Source organism: Haemaphysalis longicornis, unplaced genomic scaffold, assembly GCF_048455015.1.
Source record: "Haemaphysalis longicornis isolate Haplotype H1 unplaced genomic scaffold, Haemaphysalis longicornis Haplotype H1 scaffold_1, whole genome shotgun sequence".
Taxonomy (NCBI): domain Eukaryota; kingdom Metazoa; phylum Arthropoda; class Arachnida; order Ixodida; family Ixodidae; genus Haemaphysalis; species Haemaphysalis longicornis.
Window position 1 is genome coordinate 469,109,902 of NW_027526203.1, and position 22,873 is coordinate 469,132,774.

Genomic DNA, 22,873 nt, shown 5'->3' on the forward strand with positions numbered 1-22,873 from the left:
GTGGAAAATGTACCGAAATATCCCTCCAGGTCTGAACAAACAGAGTGTTATTGTATCTTTAACGTAGACAGGACTCGTTTTGCTCAATGAACCTCCTACTGGTTAGAAGCCTCGTACAAAACCAGCGCGTGCCTATACACACAGTGGGTTATTTGGAACTCAACCTATAGTTTTTGCAGCCTATAGTGCAGGTCGGCAAACTTGCATGTCATGACAAAGTAAAGTGATGTGATACAATAAGACGTGGTACTTTCGAGCGTTCGGCAAGGTCGCAAAAACTGTTTTTCCATACATATGATTACCGGGAATCATAATGCCTTCTGCCAACGCCGATAGCCCTGAAGGCCAGAATTTGTATTGGTCTTTCATTTTCGCTGCTGTCGGTTATTATTGCAGCTGACTGTTCCCTTTTCGAAAAATTGCTTAATACAGAAGCTGACGCCTAGCTCCGACTCGTCGCGCTACGCACACGACCTGCTTCGCAAGGAAGGGGGCGACGCCGGCAACGTTTCTTCCGTAGCGGTATCTAAAACTATACTTTAACTCACACTTTAAGCCTATTACTATGATAAAATGTTACCCACACGCCAATTCTGGTGCGGTCAAGCATCGGACGTTGACCGAGCGCAAAGAAACAGCAGGGAGAGCGAGCCTGAGTGAAGCAGACGACAAATGCGAGAATCCCTAAGCTGACGTCACGGAGGCTTGCTCCGCAGCGCCGCCTGTGTTCGCGCTCACCGCCAATAAGAAAGCATGCTCGGACAAGCTAGAGCTTGCCGGTGAACGGCCGGTGCCTGGGCGCCTCGCTGTCGGTGACTCAAGCCGTTGCAGAGACAGCCAACGGATCTTCATGTAGAGACCTGCCTCGGCGGCGCGGACGCCGCAGCCACCCTCTCTGACTCAATTAGCGCCGCTACTGCCGGCTCTTACGAACTCAGGAATGAGCGTCGTGTGTGTTTGTACAATTTTCGGGCCGTGTGCACAGAAGAATTGTGAAAGCCGCGCAGCCGTTGCGGCTATTGTGTATAAAACCGCCCCTCTCGGTGGATAGTTCGCATTCGTTTTGCAGAAGCGAATCCATGCTGTTGCTCTTTTCGAGTCCTGCTGCAATCTCGCCCGTAAGGGTATTGTTCCTGTATTGCTTCGGCTCATCTATCGCCATGCACTAAACCAGTTAAGTTTGCCTTCGGCTTCTTGTCGTCATCACCATGGAAGCAATTAACCTTTGCTGGCCGCTCACCTAAACGCTACAACACGCATGAAGTAGGCGACGGAGCCCGGTTCGGGGACGCCTTCCCGAATGTAACAGCCCAGTGAACCTCCTATCACCCGCTCTTCCTACTATACGCCTCGAGCTTCGCGATCGCTGCGCCACCTGCCGCCGCTTCTCCGCGGCGTTGACGGGATTTGCGCTGCGTGACTGATAGGGGCTCGTGCAGTGTTTTGGTTCTGTTTCGCTTCTTTTCGCCTTTCCGCGCCCTAAAAAAAACTTGTTATGGTGACGACTATGGGCAAAGATTACGTTTAGGTCACTTAAAAAGCAGCTGCGTCTTCGTACAGTACGCGATCGCCTGCAAGAGCTACCCGGGGACGCGGTTCTGCGCGCTTCGTCGCCGCTCTTCCGGGCGTCGGCGACGGCAGCAACATATCACCCATGTCACCTCCAAAACATCAGGCACAAATGAATTCGACTGACGCCTCGTTTAGGCCTGATACTGGCACAATGAGAGGTTGGCGTCATTTTGCAGCGTGGACAAGGAATGCGGCATCGTTTCGCATATATACGCCGCAGAAAAATATGTTTCGGGGATGTGATTAGTGATTACCCAATCCCGGACAATAACTTATGCCTTTTATAAGAATATAAAAGATGCGAGAATGTAAAGTATATTCCGAGCCTGTGCGTCGTTAAATATGTGCCCACACGCGCCATATAGCAAGAACCAAGGAAATGAAACCACAGAAAAATAAATGCTAAGCCAATGCGGAATTTCGAAACAAAGCTCTAACGGAAATTAGAAAAAAAAAACAGTGCAGCTTCTGGCATGCTAAAGACGTTCGTCTAAACGTCTAAAGCCAGGTAGGTTTCACTAGACCAACTATACGCGAAATGCACTGCTATTTCGCGAGAAATCGGTGGGGGGGGGAGGGGGACGCTGTGTACAAATGCTGAGCGAAATCAAGCAATGAACGTTTTAGTAATCCCACACATCAATCTCGCGTTCACTTTCCTTTTGTTTTTCTACTTCAACGAAGAGCTGATCGTACGGCGGATGCATTTTTGGAAGTATACAGGGTAGGCTGTTTAACAAGCGATGAAATGTGTCGTTGGAAGAGTGTGGTATGTGATAAGGCCCTCTGATTTCAGTTTCTGGTTTATTCTGCAGGCTTCCTGTGCCATATGACGATATTTTGAAGAAGCATTTAGTCGCGGACGCGTATTATATTGTAAGCCCGTCTCCGCGCTGCTTGCAGAGGATATATGTAAGCAGATGAAGGTCTGCGGGCGCGCACCTCACGACAAGACGACTCTGTCGTGTGCTGATCCCCGAGTATAATCATGCATTGTCCATCGTACTTTTGTTGAATGTTTCCGAAATTAACACAGACTGGCTTGTAAATGGTGGTGATCAATATCTGGGGCAAACGTAACTGGTGTGCTGTCAGGTATGAGTGCTCCGCTGATTATGTAAGCGCACAAAACCGATTTAAATCGTAGTGTACAGCCGTAGCATGAACATCTGAGGAACCGGTGGTTACGGAGACACGGCTAGTAAATTCAGGTCAGTGTAACTACAATCGGCTCCATCATACGCCGATTCCGCGACGCTGGCCTGTGACACACACCTGGCGCTTATACAGACCGAAAATACCACACTAAGATCGCGTCGGAAACATTTACACTCTCGTAAACACACCCCATTTGCGAGCAGAGTGACTGCTCCTCACAAACATGAATTTCAAACGCTCACAAACGGTAAATCTCAGTCGTGAACGTGCCGCAAAAGCAGCGGCGGCACTGGGGAGCGGGGCGCGGACTCCCGCGCCTGCTTTCGAAACGGGCCGCTAGGGGGATTTCAGTGGCGCCCCTACAGGCCGCGCTCAAGGCGTATACGGCGATGGGGGATGCGCAGTAGCGGCAGTTGCCACTCGGGCGAAGGCGGCGGCGACGGCGCGCGGCCTACCGGACTAAGATGGCCACCCACCCTCCTAACTTGTTCTCTTCCCGCACCTCTCCCTTTTTTCTGAAGAAACCTTTTGCAACTACAGCATCAAATTGGTTACTGTTTGTTTTATGCTGACCAAACTTTCCAACGCTCGCGAATCGGTTTGTGAACCGTTATGCCAACTCATTTAGTCGAGCCGGAACTCAACAAGAAACAAAGCAACGAAGCAAAGTGCTGCGTGCCCCGAAGAGTAAATGTGTATTGCGCAACGAACCCAAAGGAAACGCTGAGCGACACGAATGCGATGATGGCGCAATCGGATGGACGTCGGCTTCATGACGCGAGGGACCCAAGTTCGTTTCCGACCACGGGAAGCGTTTGTTTCTCATTTCATCGTCATCATGCGCCGTCCATATGTGCAAAGATGGTTTTCCTGCAGTGCGTTTTGGTTACGACACCGCGATCAGCGATACCAAGATTCGCTTTAATGAGTTTTAGCTGACGGTGTTTGACGGTCCGCTCCGGTACCGGCGCCCGCTAAGCGGAACCGGAGCCGGTGCCGTTCGCGGCCAAGCGCGCCACGCATGCGCAATGGCGCTCCCACTTGCTATCGGAGCGGGGCGGACCGTGAAAAACGGCCAGCTAAAACTGGCTGTTTAATGTATTGTTTCGTGCATCGCGGACCGGAACTATACTCTGGTTACTCACAAGTTCCCTTTAGTTCTTATTAAGAGGGACGCGCAAGCACTAGGTAGGTCAACCACAAGCAAATGCGCGCACTCTCTGAAGGCAATGTGGCATGCCGACAGCATAGCGCATCCCCACAGAGGAGTAGTGCACTTAGGAAACGGCCAAACAACTCGACTCGGGAAAGGCGGCGGCGGCGGTGGAGAGGAGTACAAAGTGGGGCTGTAACCACACTCCCTCCGCAGATGTCCGCGCTTCACTGTGCAACACACAAGCAATGCGGGAAAGCCAACTTACAATGACCAAGCTTACACCGATCCTCTGAGCTGCCCTTTGATGCCTAGTGTTGCTCAGGAGCAACAACTCGAACAATGTTTTTTAAGTGCGAATGCACTTTATAAGCGACCCCAAACCATCCACCGCCGGCGGCGGCGTCCGCAGTGCTCCTCTATATTTAAAAAAGAAACAGCATCCGGCGCCAGGTTTCGATCCGAGGACTTTGCGGCCGCAGCGCGACGCTCTACCGACCAAGCCACGGACGCGACGCTGATATCAGTGTTAGTGACGCGCCTTATATCTTTAACGCATTCAAACTACGTCGTCAGCGGCGTGCGTTGGCGACTCAGCGGCGTTATAGCGGCTTGATAACTGCGTGGTGTACACGTGATACTACAAACCCGATGGAAGAGATGGAAGAGAAGGCGGCGAGGCGGTGGGCTGCGGGGGCCGAGCGCAAGCGCCGCAAGCGGGCCGACAACCGTGCATTCGCACTTTCACATTCTCCCCCTCGGGGAAATGCGGGGGAATTTTTTTTCTTTCGCACTTTGTGCTTTCTTCGACATTTAACACCGCCTGGGATCCCGGGCCTTCAAAAATTAAAGATGAGAGGGCAGCACGTACTTCCGTGTGCTAAAACAAAAAAATACTGTTTACTCGTGTCAACTCGCATCGAGCCCGGGTGGCTCAATGGGATAGTGACAGGTAACCGAAGTTGTGCAATTTCGTTGTTATTACAAATTATGGCAACACAAACTTTACGTTATTGTCTTCACTTGAACCATAAATCATGGTGATCAAGGTAGCTCACTTGTTCAACTGATATATGGGCAGCCAGTGCCCGGTGTTTCCGTCCTAGTGTCCGTCCTATTGAACCAATTTTTTTTTTCTGACTTCATATTTGTGATTTCGGAAGTCCTTTTAGATCATAAAAAAACTTCTCACACGCTTAAGCAAAATAATTAAGTTTTGGGCATCAGAGGGAGAAAGCCAGCTTCACCTCTAAACAGCTACGCATTGCTGGGAAGATGCCTTTATAGGGGCAATATAAGCCGTTTTGTATCAAAATATGGAGGCGCTATGACCTGTTCTTTATTTTTGAATAATTTTCGATACGCCGAACACACACCGCTGGGTACATTGCTGCCGTCGGCGTGAGACCCGTAATTAAACGAAGAAAAACTGATGACAAATAAAAGGAACATTTTTTTAAAGGAAAACGAGAATTGAAAACTACGCCACCTGCTAGACTTGAGTGGAACATCGGAAAAGTAACACAAACAGGTAACCGTAACGAGCAAGATGATTCGTTTTACATTCTCGCGTTCGACATCTGTGCGCAAAACAAAGCGAAAAAGTCTTGCTTTTCCTTCCAAATAAAATTCGTTCCAAATAAAAATCGCGTTGCGTTTCAGTTACTACCTGTAGAACGTGCTTTTAGCTGGAACTTAAGTGTAACCTGTCCGAAGTTCGGAAATTGTAAGAGCCCCTGCTACTAACGCATTTCCAGTCGTTCCGTTCTGCGTTACGTCATGAAATCCAGGTCCTGGGCTCGCGTTTACGCCTATTTTCCTTTTTGTTCAGATGATACATTTTTCAAACTGCTACGCCTTTTCTTTCTCTCTCATCGGTCTCCTCCGGAACGCATTAGCAGAATTGCACTGCCATGTTACATTCACTGCGCACTAGTGGCAGTGTGCAGAAGCAGCCGCCAATAAAGTCACCTTCAAGCTCAAACCGTTGGTAGCGCTACGGATCAGAATTAAAACACAATCAATCTACAACCATGGTTTAGAGTTCTTTGTTGCGGAAAAAATACGCTAATGCATGTCGAACTCATTTAGGAAAATTCAGCAGTGCCTTTACCTGGGCTGGTTAGTGAAACATAAAGAAGAAAAACGTCGGCGAATAATGCAGACCGGACTGCGCCTGCTTAGATATTCTTTGCATTATTCGCGGTCCTCCGTGCTCACTTCGTGGCGCATTTTATTCTCAGTGGAGAAATTCGTCTTTAATCCACAGAGGTCAGCCAGCAACCAGAGCCGGAAGTCAAGCTAGGATGCCCCGCACAAATCCCTTTTACGTCGACGCTCTTCCCGGCCCGAGACTGTGAACACGTGAAGGCGCCCCCTGGGTTTGACACGGTTTCTCTTAGCGCGTTAGTTCCTTAAGCGAGGTTTCGTGTTTCGTGAGAGACTTTTACCACGGGACGCTCACGCAATGAAAGCGCCTCGATCACGGCGAAGAGCCAAGAGAACATGCGCTTCCGATCTTTTCCCTTTCTGCAAGAAAGCGTTACTTCAACGAGGAAACTAGGTACATTCGGGGTCAGTGCTAGGTAAAAGTTTTTCTCGCTTTCAAAATCTCAGGTTACTCAATCTGATCATGAATGGAACCAGCGCATGAATCGTGAATGGAACTCGCCCAACTTGCCACACTTGTACTCAATCTGTCCTTGCAAATTTTGCGTGCCCATCCCTGCATTGCTTTCTTGAAAATGCGATAGATATGCTGTTCGTTGCACTTAGCTGGCAGTTGAAATTCATGATCACTGCAAAGGTATCCTGTGTCTGCGTGACAGTGTTCTGTTAACAGCGCGACATGATCATCTACGAGCCTGGCGCTCTTAAGCCGTGGAGAACACAAGCAGTGGGTGACGCAGGGAATATTTCGCGGGTACGGGTAGTGGACGGTTCACAAAATACGGGTTATGTGCCATGATCCTCACATTTTGGTCCCTGGTACAGAAAGGTAGGCCGAATTCGCTTACAATGAAAGCGGAAAATGTTGATAAACGCACGATGTGCCGCACGGTTTAATCGGCGTTCGCATTGATGTCTCCGCAAATCTTCCTTATTCGACAACTCTGAAAGACGCCGCTTAAGCAGTTTAAAGCTCAGTAAGCGAGGGGTTGTACTCGAGGCACGAGCTGCACAAGGGCCAACTTCCAACGCCACAAAATCTTCTCGGACCACGGAAAAGAGCACCCCTTGGCACTCCGTTTCTCACAGCGTTGAATTCTGCCAGTGGGCCCCGGCGGCACACAACGAAAGACTGACGACCGGCGCGCTTTAACCCCCACTTTTCCTAGCCCGCGCACAAGCCACGGGACGAGGGGCAGCGCGGTCTAACATTCCTCCGTGGAAGTGGAGATAGCGAGAACGCCGCCCTCGTTACACGGGCCGGGGTTCACGTACGGCAGGGCCGTGAGCACTGTGGCACAACAGCAGCAGCGGGAAGCGGGAGGTGCGCGGTGGCACGCTACAAAACAACACCCCAGCAGCAGGGATTAAAGTGCCCGCGCTGGCATCTCCAGCAGTGCAAGCCTCCCTGGAAGTGGGCACGAAGTGGCCGGGGGTCTGCCGCCAGAGTGGTGGTGGGGCGCTGGCGCGGGTAGGCCCAGGCTAGCGCGTGGCGGGTCCCAGCAGGCCGTGATTAGGAGGGCCGTTGCCGGGGCAACAGGCGACGGGGCAGGGCGCATCGACCAGCGCGCTCCCTGCAGTCGGCCGGAAGCGGACTGACGTCACCCCCCACGGCCGGAGAGCCTCGCGGGGACGCCTGGAACCACTCGCAGCGCCCGCGTGCAGGCCGCCTGCCGAGTAACTAATTGCGTAAGGGCTCTCGCCGGCCCCGGGCATACCTGGAATGGACGGGGTGGTACACACCGAGGAGGCTGGAACCGCAGGGCGAAGAAAAACGGAAATAGTATGACATCGCATTTGTGAGAAGACAAACTGGACGCCGCTTATGAACTCGGACACACCTCAAAACGAGTAAACTACAGAAGAAAATTCAACCGTAGAGTACCCGCAAAAAAAAAAAAAAAGAAGGTATAGACTTGAACAACTCTTTTTCTCGGTTGAAAAAAATGCGAATGAACGCGGCAATCTGGAAACCTTGCTGGAACACAAACAGGGCAAGTTCCACAGAACGGAGCCAGCATTTCCAAACGTCCGTTATTCAACCCTACCCGAAGGAAATGAGCACACGTCGGTTCAGACTTCTAAGCGCTTCCGGGGTGAATTTGCTTTGAAATATAATTAGGGTGTCGAACAAAAAAAAATGCCAGTTTGGTTCAGGCGAGTTCATTTCGTTACGGTTCAGTTCAAGCTCGGCTAAATCAACTAACAGAATACCTTCGGTAAGTGTCAACTGATAATCAAGTACAAAAAAATATGATATGGCAGGAATGAGTGTGTGTGTGTGTGGGGGGGGGGGGGGGGGGGAGGTCAAGAAATCGCGCCGATCGCGGACATAGCAGCAACCCGAACGAACGCGCTGCATATGGGCTCCTGGGATAGTGCTCTAAAGCAGCGAATAATTCCCCTGTTCCCGAGAAAAAACTCTACACTTCTGTGAAGCTTTCGGGATCACCCCGATGCCAAGTTTACGGCTGTGAGTGAATTTTTCGCAATTCGCCGGTACCTTGAAAATTCAAGGTGAGAGCCGCCTTGCGAGAGAGAATGTGAGAGAACCCTAACACCGGCGTGACCGGCACGAATATACGGTGCGGCGGAGAAAGCGGTGATGGCTGCAGGCGCGGTACCTGTGCCCGTCGACGAACAAGATAACGAGATGGAAGCCCATGAGAGACCAGAAATCCCAAGTATGCGAGAAGACAACGAAGGACGGATTGGGACCATCAGCAAAGCGACGCGCAGAAAAAACAGAGCAAGCCTGGACTCCATGCGCGCAGCAGCTCAGCCAAACCCAATTTAAAGCAAGCGCTAGGCAGATTTCCAACGCAACAAAGCCAAGTATTCGCCCCAAGGAAGGACTTGAATTACGCAAGCAAAGCCCGGCAGTCCTCTCGGAGAGCATTCTCTCGGCGGCCCACATCGCGTGGAAAGAAGCCGAGCTAGTTCGGGTCGACGCAAGCCAGAACATCCTAACTATTCGCACACCACATAAGCAAGCTCTCAACCGCATCACGCACCTAATCCTACAACCACCCGGTGAGTCTATATGGTCTTTCCCCATACGACTCATGCAGAGCTAGGGATAATACATAATATCCCGCAACAATACTCAATGAAGAAAGTCCTCGAAGACCTTTGGCTCCCGCGTACTGAATTTCTAACATCTCGTCTCGGAAATGCTGCCACGGCAATGGTGACGATTCTAGGCAGCAGGGTATTCTTCCGCGTATACTATAGAGGAGTGGAGGCAAGGTGCCACGTATACAAGAAACCAATTCTGCCATGATACAGGCCACCGCACTGATGTTTGCCCAGCACCCAATGGTAGTGCCTGTGGCAAATTTGGAAGACGAAACCCGGAGCCGGACCAGGCATTCGCCCCTGTATGCTCATTGACAGCGAGCAGACTGTAGCCCTACTATACCTCCGCCGCAAGAACTGGGAAAACAAAGTAGGAACAAATTAGGAGCTTTGGTTTTTTGCTAGCATCGGGTGCAATATTTTGACACCAGGCGCACATTCTTCTCCTCCTTTTTTTTTTCCCCATAGCAACACTGTAGCACACTTTCCAGTCTCTTCAAACAGATTTCGAAATGCGAGAAGTAGGTGCCTTGAGGGCGTACGTAGTCTTTCGCCCATGCGAAGTGCATAAAGCTTGAGGACTGCCTCGAATGCTGAAACCTATGCCTGGGAAGGAAATTAAAGCTCGTGTTTCATCGCGCCTGCGGGCTTCACAGAGTGCGATATCGCACTTTCTCGCACGACCAGCGGCAGCGTATACGCTTGCAGTATTTTGTGCCCATCTGTTTCCCCATTCCGTGACTGAGAATGAAGCGTCCATGCTTTTGCGATTGATCAGAGCGGAGAAAATGCAGGATTGGTCGTACGCGGGAGAAAGGACCTTAAAAGAGCGCCAGTCAACAGTGCATGGTCAAACTTTTTGGTCGTGGACCGCTAAAGGTTACGCAAATTTTCTGTTCAGTTCCGGTGCCAGCTTGCGCACTAACAAATTATGCTTCGGATTCAGTTACGGCAAAAAATATCGGTTCGGTTCCGGTTCGACAGCGTGCTTAAAGTTTTTTTTTTTTTTATGAATTGTTGGAACAACGATATGTATTAATTACTACAATTAGACTAGACCTTTCACTGTTTCGCAGCCGGGGCTGCAGTGACTCGAGGTTAGGCTAGAATGAGGCCAGTAGCTTTTTAACTGCGACGCCAACAGCTCCTGGCTTCGCAAAGGCTCATTTCATATGTCAGCGGCGACAAACTTATCTCAACAGATGCCCTTATCAGCTGAAACACGCTACGCAGTTCTGGTGAAGTTTCGTTGTGTAATACAGTAACTTGAACCTACCTTTTCTCGAAATAGTCTTCCTCGCCGGGTTCGAAACTGTGTGATAATGCCCGCGTGTACGGCTACGCGGGAAGACGCTGGACCGGAAAGTTTAGGACTGAATAGCCCTGATGACTGGTCGAATCCTACAAGCGCCTTTCGGCTGCACTCCCTATCTTCCACACGCTGATAACTACACGCCATTTCGGTGAAAATGCCGTCTTTCAAGGACGCGGTGTATGTGTTCTCCTTGCTTTAAACGCTTCAAAATTGCTGAAAAGCGACGGAAGACTTTGTCGCGTGCAGAAACCAATGCATGTGCAACATTGGCAAGTGTGCGCGATGGGGACTAACCAATCGAGGCTCGCCCTGTATCGAAGATGTTAATGCTTTGCGAGGAAACATGAAATCCCGTCTAGTCTGTTATATCGATTCACAAACGCATTCTCCACCGATGCGACTGCAACAAGTTGAGAGGGACAAAGATTGGGGGAAGGGCATCAGTAACGAAACCTGAAGCCTCACAGGCTTGCTGCTTGAGGTAAGTCAACGAATAAACAAGTGAATAATGTACAGATATAATGAGAGAGGGGAAGAGCGCCCTCTCACACATGCACGGCCGTACGCACTGCGCGCACACATGCATGTACAGAGAATGTCGGTCGCTGAGGCACGACCCCTGGAATAAGAGCATGAGGGCTTTCGCGCCCAAGAACGCTTGCCTGCTGCGGAGGTCTCCTCCACACAGCAGCGGCCACACCGTTAATCGTAATGAAGTGATAAAACTGGCGCAAATTTTTTGGCGAGAGAGAGAGAGAGAGTAAATTCACAATGCTATAGCGTGCACGGAGATGAGTCGGTACGTCCAATGCTTGGAAATTGCTCGTGAAGGTAATATTCAAGTGAAAACGCAGTATCACACGCTCGGGACTCCTCTTCAGACACATATACACGACTCACTGAAGCCGAGAACTGCGCCAACGCGACAGCTGTGGTGACGCGATGCGATTATTTAAACGCGCGAAATTTCCATACGAAATGGTTCGTATATTCAAATAAATAAATAAAAACGCCAAGTAGTGAGTCAGTTTTTCGTCCATTGCACTGCATATAAAAAATATACGATATCCGCTGAGCTAATCCGTACCACATGATTATGTTCACGTTTTGAGCCAACCGTGTCTCCCCTTTACGAAGACCGATTTTACGATACTCGGAAAAAACTTGCGGTACCAGGCAGCGCTCTCTGCCAGTTTTGTTCGTCGCTTCCTCTGTTTTGGATGTTAAACTGCCAAAGTTGTCCGATTAGAGCGCGGGAGCCCCCATGCCACTAGAAATCAATCGGTGGACACCCCAAGAGTATTTTCTGGCCGCCAAACAGAAAAGGACCATCGCGCTCTGTCTGAAACATGGCAATACTGCACCCTGCCAACAGCACCGTGAGGATGCGCGGTGAAGCTCAATTGCCGACGTCATTGTCCAGGTACCATTTGATTAAGAGGGAAGCTTCGCTGTCCTTTGCACAATGTCCACTGCATTTCTGCAAAGTGCTTTCGCAGCGTATTGGCCGCGAGGCATGACGGTTGCTCCGGTTTAGCTGTCGAAGAGTCAGCAGCGGCGATTTACGCAGAGCTGCTCCCACGTCTGAGGAGCGGCGAAAGTGTGTGCTGTCGCTCCTCTGGGTCTTCCCAGCATTCATTTAGCCAGGTCCTTTCTTTTGTTCCGCCTGCGTGCCGCACCGCGATATGCAATCGTATCAGGTGCCTGTACATATCTACCGTGCACAAAGAAAAAGAAAAGCTACGACTCCAAGGACTACAGCGCGACACACTTGGAGCGTTGGTAGACCACATTTTCCCGGGTTGCTATATCATACTGAGGCTCATCCCCGTTGGCCACCCACAGCAGTTACTGCCGCTGTCAAGACGAAATGCGTCTAAGAAAACGCGGTTCCCAATTCTCTCTGGGCTCTCTCTCTCCTTTAGCCATCAGAGCAGAACACCAATGCAAAATAACGCCCGAACCGGCTTCGTCCTGCGCACGCGGGATCGATCGATGCGGCCAGCAATGGCAAGTATATACAGCACGCAACTTTCCAGCAGAAAGCCCTCGCAGTGAGTTACGTGCAGTACGCACTAATGCACAGATGCAGGTGTCGACCTCGCTTTCGAATGAGCCTCAACACCATCACGTACGGTGAGGTTCCAATGAGTTCAGGGGCCGTGTGTGGCCTGCTGAGCGTCATGTGCGGGAGAGCTCGGCCGATGCGTTTCGGAATGAATGAGGTGCAAGATCCTAGTCGCTCACTTTCAAAACATGCTCCTGTGGTTTCATTAGCACGATCATATCACAGCAAAGTACCGTCAAGCGGCGTCACGAGCTTAAAAATATGCTCCAATAGGATAAATTAAAGGGACGCAAAAGGCTGTATTAACTGAAAGATCGCACATTTGTAGCCCTCTCAGCTTTTGTTCGCGACAGCTAACGTCGCCTCGTTTGCTGAGAAGCGAACAATTAAAGCCTCCCTTTATCTCTCCTGCTTCCCTTCCACTTTGTCTTCGTCAGGTTAAACGGCCCGTCACGTTGCGTCTGGAGTCCGCCAGAGCCTTCAATCGACCTTTGCGGCCTTCCTCAAAGCCTATTCCGATTTCCTCTCACTTTCGTCACGATCGGTAGAAAGCCATGGTGACGACGGGGATTGGTGACACCACCTACAGATATGGCGGCGCTCAGGCGAAAACGGGAATAAGGCTCCTGCAGACCGAGAGGTCATCAAGCCCCGCCCTGGCCGAGCGTTCCCGTGAGGTACAGCCGCGGCGAGAAGGTGTAGAAAATGCGCTTACGCAGTAGCCATCAATGAAGTCGACTGCCGTCCCAGCAGAGCAGCCGATTGCCCTAATAATCTCTTACTTTTTCCGGCTCGCTGTTTATACAATGCATTGGTGGTATGTAAGGCAAAACATTTCAACGAAATCGAAACTGCAACAAGCCGTACCGCCTGCAGTGAGCATCCGATTTTACAATGTTGCTAGCAGGAGTCGGTGTTTTTTAAAATGCACGTGCTCACCAAAAGTTCCCGCATGCACATATTTTCCATTAACATGTGCCTGCCTCAGTGCTTATTCCAGAAAAAGGCCTACGCAAGCTACACCAATCCCGTTCCACCATTCGCGATTTGTGATCCCAAGTGCGGGAAAGAGTATGGGACGGCGATACCTGTTTCCCCCGTTTGGCACTTGCAATTCAATGAGCAACTACGGCTAAATAGGCCGCCGCGTCCCGCTTCCTCCGCTGCTGCTTAGTGCGATAATTCTCGCGAGTGAACTATAGTTTGCCGCTCGCTTGTTTGGCATGTTGCGGGTGCGAGCTGTTACTCTTATGACAGCTGGTTACGATAGCGACTCTCGATGCCAGTTTGAGCTGCACAACTGGCTACCGAAGCCCTTCGTCCCACTCGTGAAGGGGAGGACAAACGTGCGCCGGGTTGCGACAACACGCCAAGAGACTATCGTTTCCCAATGACGGAACGCTGAAAGGACGACCAGAGAAGCCGGGTGCAGCCAAGGAGTGCACGAAACGAGGCGAGTTTGTTTGTAATTTGCGACTGGGCATAGCTAATTAGCTGAATGACGCTCGGCAGGACCACAGTTTTACGCTCATGGGCTGTCCGTTTCCCTTCCGCGTCGTATACTGTCTGTGTAACACACCCACCCAAACCACGGAGGCCAGCAGTCAGGTCGCATCGGGTCGTCACACGTCCACGTTGAAATCTTTAGCCATCACAACGGGCATGTCGTCGGTGAGCGCGTGAAGCCTGGCTGCGCGTGCACGCCGTTCCGCCCCCTTGTGCACGCTGAACTTAGCCCACTTCGTCAACGCTAATTGGGAGCTTTACAAGACTACGCTGATTAACCTGACGAATAGGCACATACCAACCACACTCATTACAACAGATTCCGACAACCATGGCTTAACAAAACCTAAAATCCCTGCTTAAGCGAATCAAACGTCTTTACACGCGATCCAAATCTAATAACAGCCCTGAAGTATGTGACAAATACTACACTTGCTCCAAACAATACCTTAACGAAGTGGCTGCGGCCAAACACGTTTTTTTCCCCACAGACCTGCTCTCAATGTTCCAATCTAATCTTAACGAATTTGGCGTACCTTGTCCACAAAATTTCAACCCAGCCACGTCGAACGAGTCAATTAAGATGTCAATTTGGTAGATCCCGACCAGTGTGCTTTAACATTTAATAACTATTACGCATCGGTTTTCTCAGGCCATCATACCGCTAACCACCCTACCGGTATTGAACCCTTCATCCCAACCAATGTCTGAAATGCTAATCACTCCGGAGGGCATATATCTGAATTGATAAATTCTCTCTAACACTCTCAAAGCGAGTTGAAGCGAGGTGTACTCATTCCCTGAGCATAAGCTATCCCTAACATAACAAATGATTGTTAGCAGGCTGCGTCCTTCTCTTTAGAATATAATACAGTTATTCCTGCACACAGTCGACTCGAAGGGACCCCAGGATTTTGTTGGAATTATCCGAAGTTCTCATATATATGACTCTGGGCAAGGTGACAGCCCACATTATGACTAGGTTTTGATTTTAATCAAATTCGTTTAATTTTTGCGCGTTTTGAAACCTTAAGTGCACAAAATAAAGAGAAGGCAGAGGCGTAAGGTCCACAAGCCGAGTGCCGTTCGCATCACTTTCGTAACCACCGTGTCGTTAATTTGTCTTTTTTCTTTTTATTGCTGACATGCGACACGCGATTGAGTGATTTCGCGTTTTTCTTTTTGTTTTTGCGAAGAGGCCCGCATGATTTTGACCGCTTCGACAAGTGTAGGCAGTTAATCATGTTTAGACGTTTTTTTAAGCCGGTTCGTTTTTTTTTTTTTTTTTCTAATTTGCATCGTAGAAACGGTAAATAAGGCTACAAATTTGAGAAACATCAGGGTCTACCATAACTTGTGCTTCGTTTCGAACGTTTGTTTACTAGTAACGCCTCTTCCCTTGAAGGCTTGAGGCGCTTATTTTGCATTTTTCGACTGTTATGATTATATAAGAACGGAAATTTTCAAATATTTGCGGGAAAGCAGTAGATATTTTCCGATATGGACACGCAGAAAAGTACGAATTAACCGAATGACGGAGTTTGAATTAAGCGGCTTTTAAATACATTGAAAGAATAGCGGGTCAACCAAAAATTTGAATTTTGTTTGAATTAACCGAAAGTACGAATTATATAAGAGTTCGAATTATCGCGACTCTACTGTATTTAAATGTATTTGTCTTTACATGGCGTTCACAATCAAAATTTAAAAAAAAAAAAACGAAATAAAAAATACGGATGGCGAAACCGCCGCTGGGGCTTTAGTGCGCTTGTCCTCCTATGGTCAGGATTTGAAGAAATAAATAAAAAGAAGGAATTAAAAGCCGCGCACTTCCGCGCCAACAGCTATGCAGTAAGCTTTTAGCCACAATAATATTTTAAATGAAAAGGTAGAGGCAACTCCAAAGAAACCTCAAATCATGTAGGTAACAGAACTCTGGTAATTACACTTTCGGGAATGGAGGGAGGGGGGGGGGGGGCTGCCCTCCCCCTTCTCCGGAAAACACCGAAGATTACTAGTATATACTACGCTCGCCGGTCCGTTTCATTATTGTTTCATCTAAAATAACTTGGAAAATGAATATTTTCGCGATAACATCATTTGTGTCACCGAAAAACAAAAACCTCGATCAACGCAGTTTGTCATAAAACACGGATTTTTTTTTTTTTCCGGAAGTACTACTTAGTTCTGTATGTCGACAAGGGGGGGGGGGGGGGGGGGGGCTCCCCCCGGCAAACACCGGAGGGGGCTCGAGCCCTGGAGCTACCGCGTAGTCGGCGCCCATGCCTTGAAGAATTAAGGAAACACAAAACACTAGCTGTTGGGTGCGAAAAAGTGCCGTCCTACGCCTATTTGTCCACGCAGACGATATGTGGAAACCGGGGCTTCGCTGTAAAAACCCCATGTGCGTTGGTGACAACAGTAGGGTGTTTGACTTGCGTGAAAGTGTAAAAAAGCAAGAATTTAAGAGCACATGATAGCGGTAAGACCGGGACCGAGAACGGCGGTATGAAAGGTGAGGCGGGGTGTGCACATGATTACCGCAAAAGGGCATTTTTCGGAAACACTGGAACTAAAATGTTGTGGTATGCGTTGAATTTCAAAAAGGTAGCGGGCATAAAACAGCACGTCAACTCCCCCCCTCTTTCCCCACTCCTCTCTGTGCTAGGATGTAAGAAATTCTCTTCTCTATTACAGTATATCCCCTACCTCCCCGACAGGCCAGAGTGCCATCCTCGTATAATAAATGTATTCATTCTTTCATTACAGTGCATAAATAGTAATGTACAAAATTGGCGCGCTTGGGTCTTAGCAGGCCAGATACAACCAGTAAATTAGCGTGCTAAATCAGTCCACCATTCACGTCGGGATTCTTCCACAATTCGTAGTCACTCACCCTGTTCTGCCTGTAACTCTCCGGCGGCATTATTTGTAGGGGGCTTCTCGGGCAGCATTAACAGGGCCCATAGTAAGCTGCACGTACTTAGATACACGTATACTTACAAGTGCACTTCGCAGCTTCAAATATTTTTAACTGAAGTGAAGCAACGCATGCCGCTTGGGAGGTGGGTAGCAGAGAAAGGTGGAAAAGGGGTTATAATTTGGTGGGGAAGGGGGGGCGCCGTACTTCGATTGGAAATAGTATCTGAGATGAGGACAACCCCCCTCCGAACCGGCCCCAAGTCTCTGCAACCATGGTACTTGACACTCGCAACTCACGTTGTTTAGCTCAACGTTTGGCTTGGCCAGGCTCGTGGCTAAACGGGTGCTGTTGGCACTCGGCCGCAAGCCGCTTACGGCGCATGCAAACGGCTCGTCCGCCGAAACATGGTGAGCGTTATTACACTAAGACCCCATTTGCGAATCCTCCAAAACCATAACAGAAGACGGAGATTATCTTCTACAGCCTGAGCGCCACGCACTAAGAACTCGAAGACGACAACGGTCGGTTCATGCCCCGAAAAACGGGCATCGCCAACACCCTCGCTCGGAGAAGACACACGCGAACAAGTTCAACGCGCACCCAGCAAACGCTGCGCACATTCGCGGGCCACAAAGGACAAAACAATCCCAGCAAGGCTCTGCACATGCATCCCGTTGTCACCTGCGTGGCTATAAGGGTCGCGGAGCGCACCGTAAACAATACGAACAGATGTGCGCGACTTCACTGCCCCTCCCGGCTTCCCGGGTCGTGGTGACACTGACAGACGCGCATAATGCACATGCGGAGCGCGTTTCAGCTGCTCTTCTCTGCTAGCAGACGCGCAGCCATGTCTGCCGGCACCAGTGACGTCACAATGGCACCCAACCAACGTCGGCCGGCACCTGGCGAAGCCTCACCTCGATTACTTGGCGCTTTGCACTGTATGCTGACAAACGGATATCAACGCCACCGTTTTCGGAATGCTAAGGGAGGCGGATTCGCACGGAAAATGGTTTTTTTTTTCCCCCTCCCAGCGCACGCGAACCAATTCATTATCGCAACATTTTGAGGCATTTTGCTTCAAATGTATAACACACGATGGGTAATTCCCAATTAACAGCCGGAGTATACGGCGTCAACAATAGGCACCACGATGAAATAGGGCTCCACATTAATCCCACAACTGTATGGGCCGAGCCCAGAGTGCTTACTTAAGGAAATGCATATATCGAAAGTAAAGACCGCCCAGTTTCTGCAGCTCGGCCGCTTAGGATAGAGAGAGGTTGAACCCTCGGGTAATCGGTAATGCGCGTGTCGTTGCGCCTTGCATGCACTTTTACCCCAAGGAGATACGCTCGCAAAAACGGACAACTGGTCGAGTACAGACTGCAAGCAGCAGTCACGTTTGGTTCGCTGCCACACCACGAGTGCGCCTGGAATCTTGTGTAGCCCTGTGCAGATTACAAAATGCGACCAATCGCCAGCACTTGGAGTACTACCATCCATCCATCCAGCAACAGCCAACTCAGGCCCCCTGCAGGACGAAGGCATCTCCCACTGACCACCACCCGCTCCTGCCGTGAACCGCTCGAGTCCATTCTTTTCCTCCAAGCTTCCGTATTTCGTCCCGCCATCGGATTAATGGCCTTCCCCTTCTTCTGGACCCATCTCTTGGTATCCACTCTGTGACCCTAATTGTCCACTGGTTGTCGGTTCGTCTCACTACATGGCAAGCCCAAGTCCATTTCTTTTTCTTTCTTTCAACTATGATATCTTCTGCTCGAGTTTGTTCTCTGATCTAGGTAGCTCGTATCCTGTCCCTGAGTGTTACTCCTAACATTCTTCGTTCCATGGCCCTTTGAGCCGAACTAAGTTTGTTTTCCAGTTGTTTAGTAAGGCGCCAAGTTTCAGCTCCATATGTCCTAACCGTCAGAATGCACTGGTTGCAGATTTTTCTTTGAATGGCAGAGGTAGCTTACTTTTCATTATTTGGGAGTGCTTGCCGTGTACTCCCCAACCCATACCTCTTCTGCGCCGGATTTCTCTCTCGTGGTTGGGGTCAGCACTAACCGTCTGTCTGAGGTAATTCTATTCTTTTACTTCTTTTAGCGTTTCGTTTCCTAAGCTGAGGGCGTTTTCGGCATGCTTATTCCTCATTACTTCATATTTATTCGCATTTATTTTTAGCCAGCTCTGCTAATTCAATCTGATACGCCATACTTGACACTTTTATGCTCTTACGTTTCGCAATTAGGTCCTTCGTTTTCCGAGTTACTTTTACACTCGAGATCAACCTCAGAGAGGAACTCGTGTTCGGCTATCTTGGCGATGCGCAACTCGTGAGCTTTACAGCGCACCTGGACGTGCACCGGAAGTCGAAAATCACTGTCCAAGGAAGGACTTGTGTATGATACGGTACCACTAGCTCCAGTCCCCTTTCGTGAAATACGTTGCGCCATGCAGCAGCAAACGCTGCCACCGATAGTGCCTTAATTCTGGGCTGTGTACGTTTCAAAAGCTGCCGTCTAGAGCGCGTCTCAAGTCGTGACGTAGTTCCGGCGGCGGTGACTCAGGCATATGCGCCGAAACTAAAGCCCCGCCTTGCTCATTCTGCGTCACATCTGTGTCGTCCGCATTCTAGCCAATCAAGAGCCCGCCCAGAGCGAACGCGTCTGAAACGGACAGAATTCCGCCCAGATGCCGTGCAAACGGAAGTACGTTACGTGCTGGAGCTCCGCCCCAGATTAGCTTTTCGAGCAGGGCTACAGCGGCCCTCGATGCTAGCGTGCACTGTAGCAGGGCAGCACATGAGCACGCACAGGAAAGATGACATAAACAAAAGGCGGCATATCATGCATTCGGGAAAGCCGCTTATCGAACGATTCGTAGAACTTTGATGGGCTTTGCGACGGTTAACTCTGTTAGCCAATTAATTGGTAGCGTTCTGACAAAATGGCCACGCACAATGAAACGCGGCCACTTCGTTAGGAATCGGTGCGTACCAAGACCACGCGACGCCCTAGGTTGGATATTTCTGCTAACTTGAGTGAGCAAGACAACGCGCGTTAGGTGGCCTCACGTCAGCGTTAAAATGTTTCGAAAAATGTTTCGATTACTCCGTGATCGCTGCGACTCATCTCCACAGATACATGTTATACGTGTGCGTGCGTGTGTGCGTGCGCGCGCGCGTGGACTATCTGATTACACGGTAATGAAATCGATTTCCCCAGCTTTAGAGAGGAGCACGCTTTTTCCCGCCTCCCTAGCACACACATTTGAGCACCTTGCAACTTGCAGCGGAATCGGGGTTTGGTTTACAAATCGGAGGAGCGTGCAGCACAAGAGTTCCTTGTGTTTAATACTGTCGTGACGCAAGACTGGGAGTGGAGGCTGCACCTTGGCTGTGGGAACCGCACTGCAATGGCTGGCTGCGGAGTAATTCCGACGAACGGGAGATATTAGGCGGGCGCAAATTGTATTCACACATTCTAACCCCTATTGGAAATACAGCCGCTACAGTCGGGAATTTAATTAACACCATTGTGCGCATCAGACACGACTTGGCCAATAGCTACGCGGCGGATAGCGCTGCATAGGAGAGGGACAAGCTCGGTCACCGCGAATTTTCGCAGGAGCCAGGCATATATATCGCATTTTGCGATAGAGACAACAAGTGCTGGCCTCCCTGCATGTTATTGGAGTGTGGGGGCGTTGAAATTTCGTCAAACGGACAGGATGTCGGGGAGCGTTGTTGAGGTCCTTTTTCCGGGGGGTGTGGAGAGAGGCTACGAGATGGACGGACACCACGGAGAAGTTGGGCCTGCACATGCTGCCGCATTTTAATAGTGCGATAAAGACGGAGTTCTACGGACGCACGAGTAAACTGCACACTCCCGCCAAGAGCACGCACTTTTTCCCTGCGAGACACGGAAAATTTCCACGCAGCACCGACCCTCGTTGTATCGGCACGCTCGCCTCTATTCAGCACTTGCCGGGATCATTATGCAGAAACGAATGCCGCCGTTAGGCCTGCGCTGCTGTACATACAGGCTATTTTTATACGTTTCGTGAACACTGCGCCCCGGCGACCCTGTTCGTGCCAGCATCACGTCAGCTGCTGGTTACGGCACACACGTTGCGCGGCCCGACGGCCGACGGCCTGCTGACGCGAAAACGGCAGAACAAAAGAGCGCTGCCCTTTCGCCCGACACTAGGCCGCGCGGTCGCGTCGCCAAGGGGCAAGAACGCGCGGATACTGTCCGCACTTTGACCGTCGGGCAGGCAGAAACGTAGTCAGCCTCTCAAGCTTTGACACTCGCCGAGCTCCAGAAGACATTGTAATGAAGTCACCGTGGGAAGTGTGGTTGCGCAATGTTGATAACGTCAGGATGCAGATAATCTTGCGGAAGTACGCCATTTCTGTTGAACACAAACACCCGCACGATCCCGCTGGATATCATGGGGCAATGACACCATCAATTGCGACACACCAGTTTCCCAAAAATGCCCAGTACACAAACTGTGACTGGGCTGCGCCATGGCCGACGGTTGGAGATTCATTTAGACCACATGGGGATGTGCGGCGGAAATGCCTTGCAATGCTTGAGGCATTTTTAAAGTACAGAGATGCTCTTATCTATACTTGGTCAGAAACAGATGAAGGCAGCCACTACAAACTAGCGAGAAGCGCACGCGAATGTCATCCAGCGTTGCTACCCGACGGTTCCACGCATAAACACGCTGCGCCAAAAGGTATAAAGACGCGCGGTTCTGAGCCCCGCGAGATCGCAGCACGGCAGCCTGCGAGGGCGACATGCACTGCCGGACATCGGTGCAGGGTCCACGATCGCAGCACGGCCGCAGGCACAGCAGCGGAGCACTGTTTCGAGCCTCGGTGCAGCCCGGGGCACGCCGCGACGGGGCGCATTCCAGCACTGCAGGCCTGGTAAACAAAGCTCACAAAGGCGGGCAGCCCCCCCTCGTCTCGGCGGCGTCCGTGCGGGCGTCTCCCGAGGCCGCAGTCCACCGGGCACGTCCTGCCAGCTTCCCCGGCTTTGTGTCGGCCGGGAGGAGCGGCGCGTGAAAGAAGTAAACACAAGCAGCCGATCGAGGCGTGCCCCCGGCGGGGCTTCGGACGGGTCGCGAGGTGCGATGACGGCCGGGCGAAGAAGCCCCGAGCCAACTGCGCAGCCCGGGAGGCCGTGCTGCGATCGCGTCGCGTGGGAAGCGGTTGGCACCCGACAGATAACGGCAGGTCAGCCGGCGGGTGCCAGCCGCCCCAGCTGACAAAAGAGGGCGGCTAACCTGGAGGCAGGCCTGCGGGTCCGGAGAGAAGCCGTGGTGCGAGCCGGGCCCCGGCAGCAGTTGAGGGCTGTGCCGGGGCGGCTTGGGTAGCAGGTAGCGGGACACGGTGCTCGGCGCGCTCTCCCTGTGCTGCTGCTGCGGCTGGGCCACGGGCATCTCCCGCACGCACGCCGACGCCTCCTCGCGCGGCCGCCGCTAGTCGGCCACTCGCGCTGCACAGCCGCTGCTGCTAGCCAAGCGGCCGCCGCCGCCGCCGCTGCTGCTGCTGCGACGGCTGCGCCGCCGCCGCCGTCGCTGCTGCGGGGCTGCTCCCATTGCGTCCTCGAGGGGGAAGACGCTTTCCATGGCGGCCTTGCAGGGCCACTGGGCCGGCCGCTCGGTCACTGGGCTACCTCGCTGCACAGTCGCACATGTGGGCCAGCTCTCGTGACCAAGCAACCTTCAACGGGCCGCTGTACGCGCAGGCTGCAGCCAAGGTCCGCTCGAGCTTTGCCCAACAACAGCGGGCCGCCCGGGTGGAAATATGCCGCGCAGAAGCGCGCCTTCGCTATCCTAGCTGGCCTGTGATAACACACGAGGAAATGTAGCTTGCGTGCTTTTTTTCAATAAAGCTCACGACTATCGCCC

At 51.1% G+C, this 22,873-nt stretch overlaps 1 protein-coding gene across 1 annotated transcript in view; it reads right to left on the reverse strand.

Annotated features, from left to right (window-relative positions):
• Positions 1-22,514, reverse strand: part of LOC144162670 (uncharacterized) — a 159,259-nt gene extending 136,745 nt beyond the window's left edge. The window contains exon 1 of the mRNA XM_077693299.1: positions 22,247-22,514. Coding sequence (XP_077549425.1) covers positions 22,247-22,402 — 156 coding nt within the window. The 5' untranslated portion in view covers positions 22,403-22,514. The remainder of the gene's footprint in view (positions 1-22,246) is intronic.
• Between the last annotated feature and the right edge of the window lie 359 nt (positions 22,515-22,873).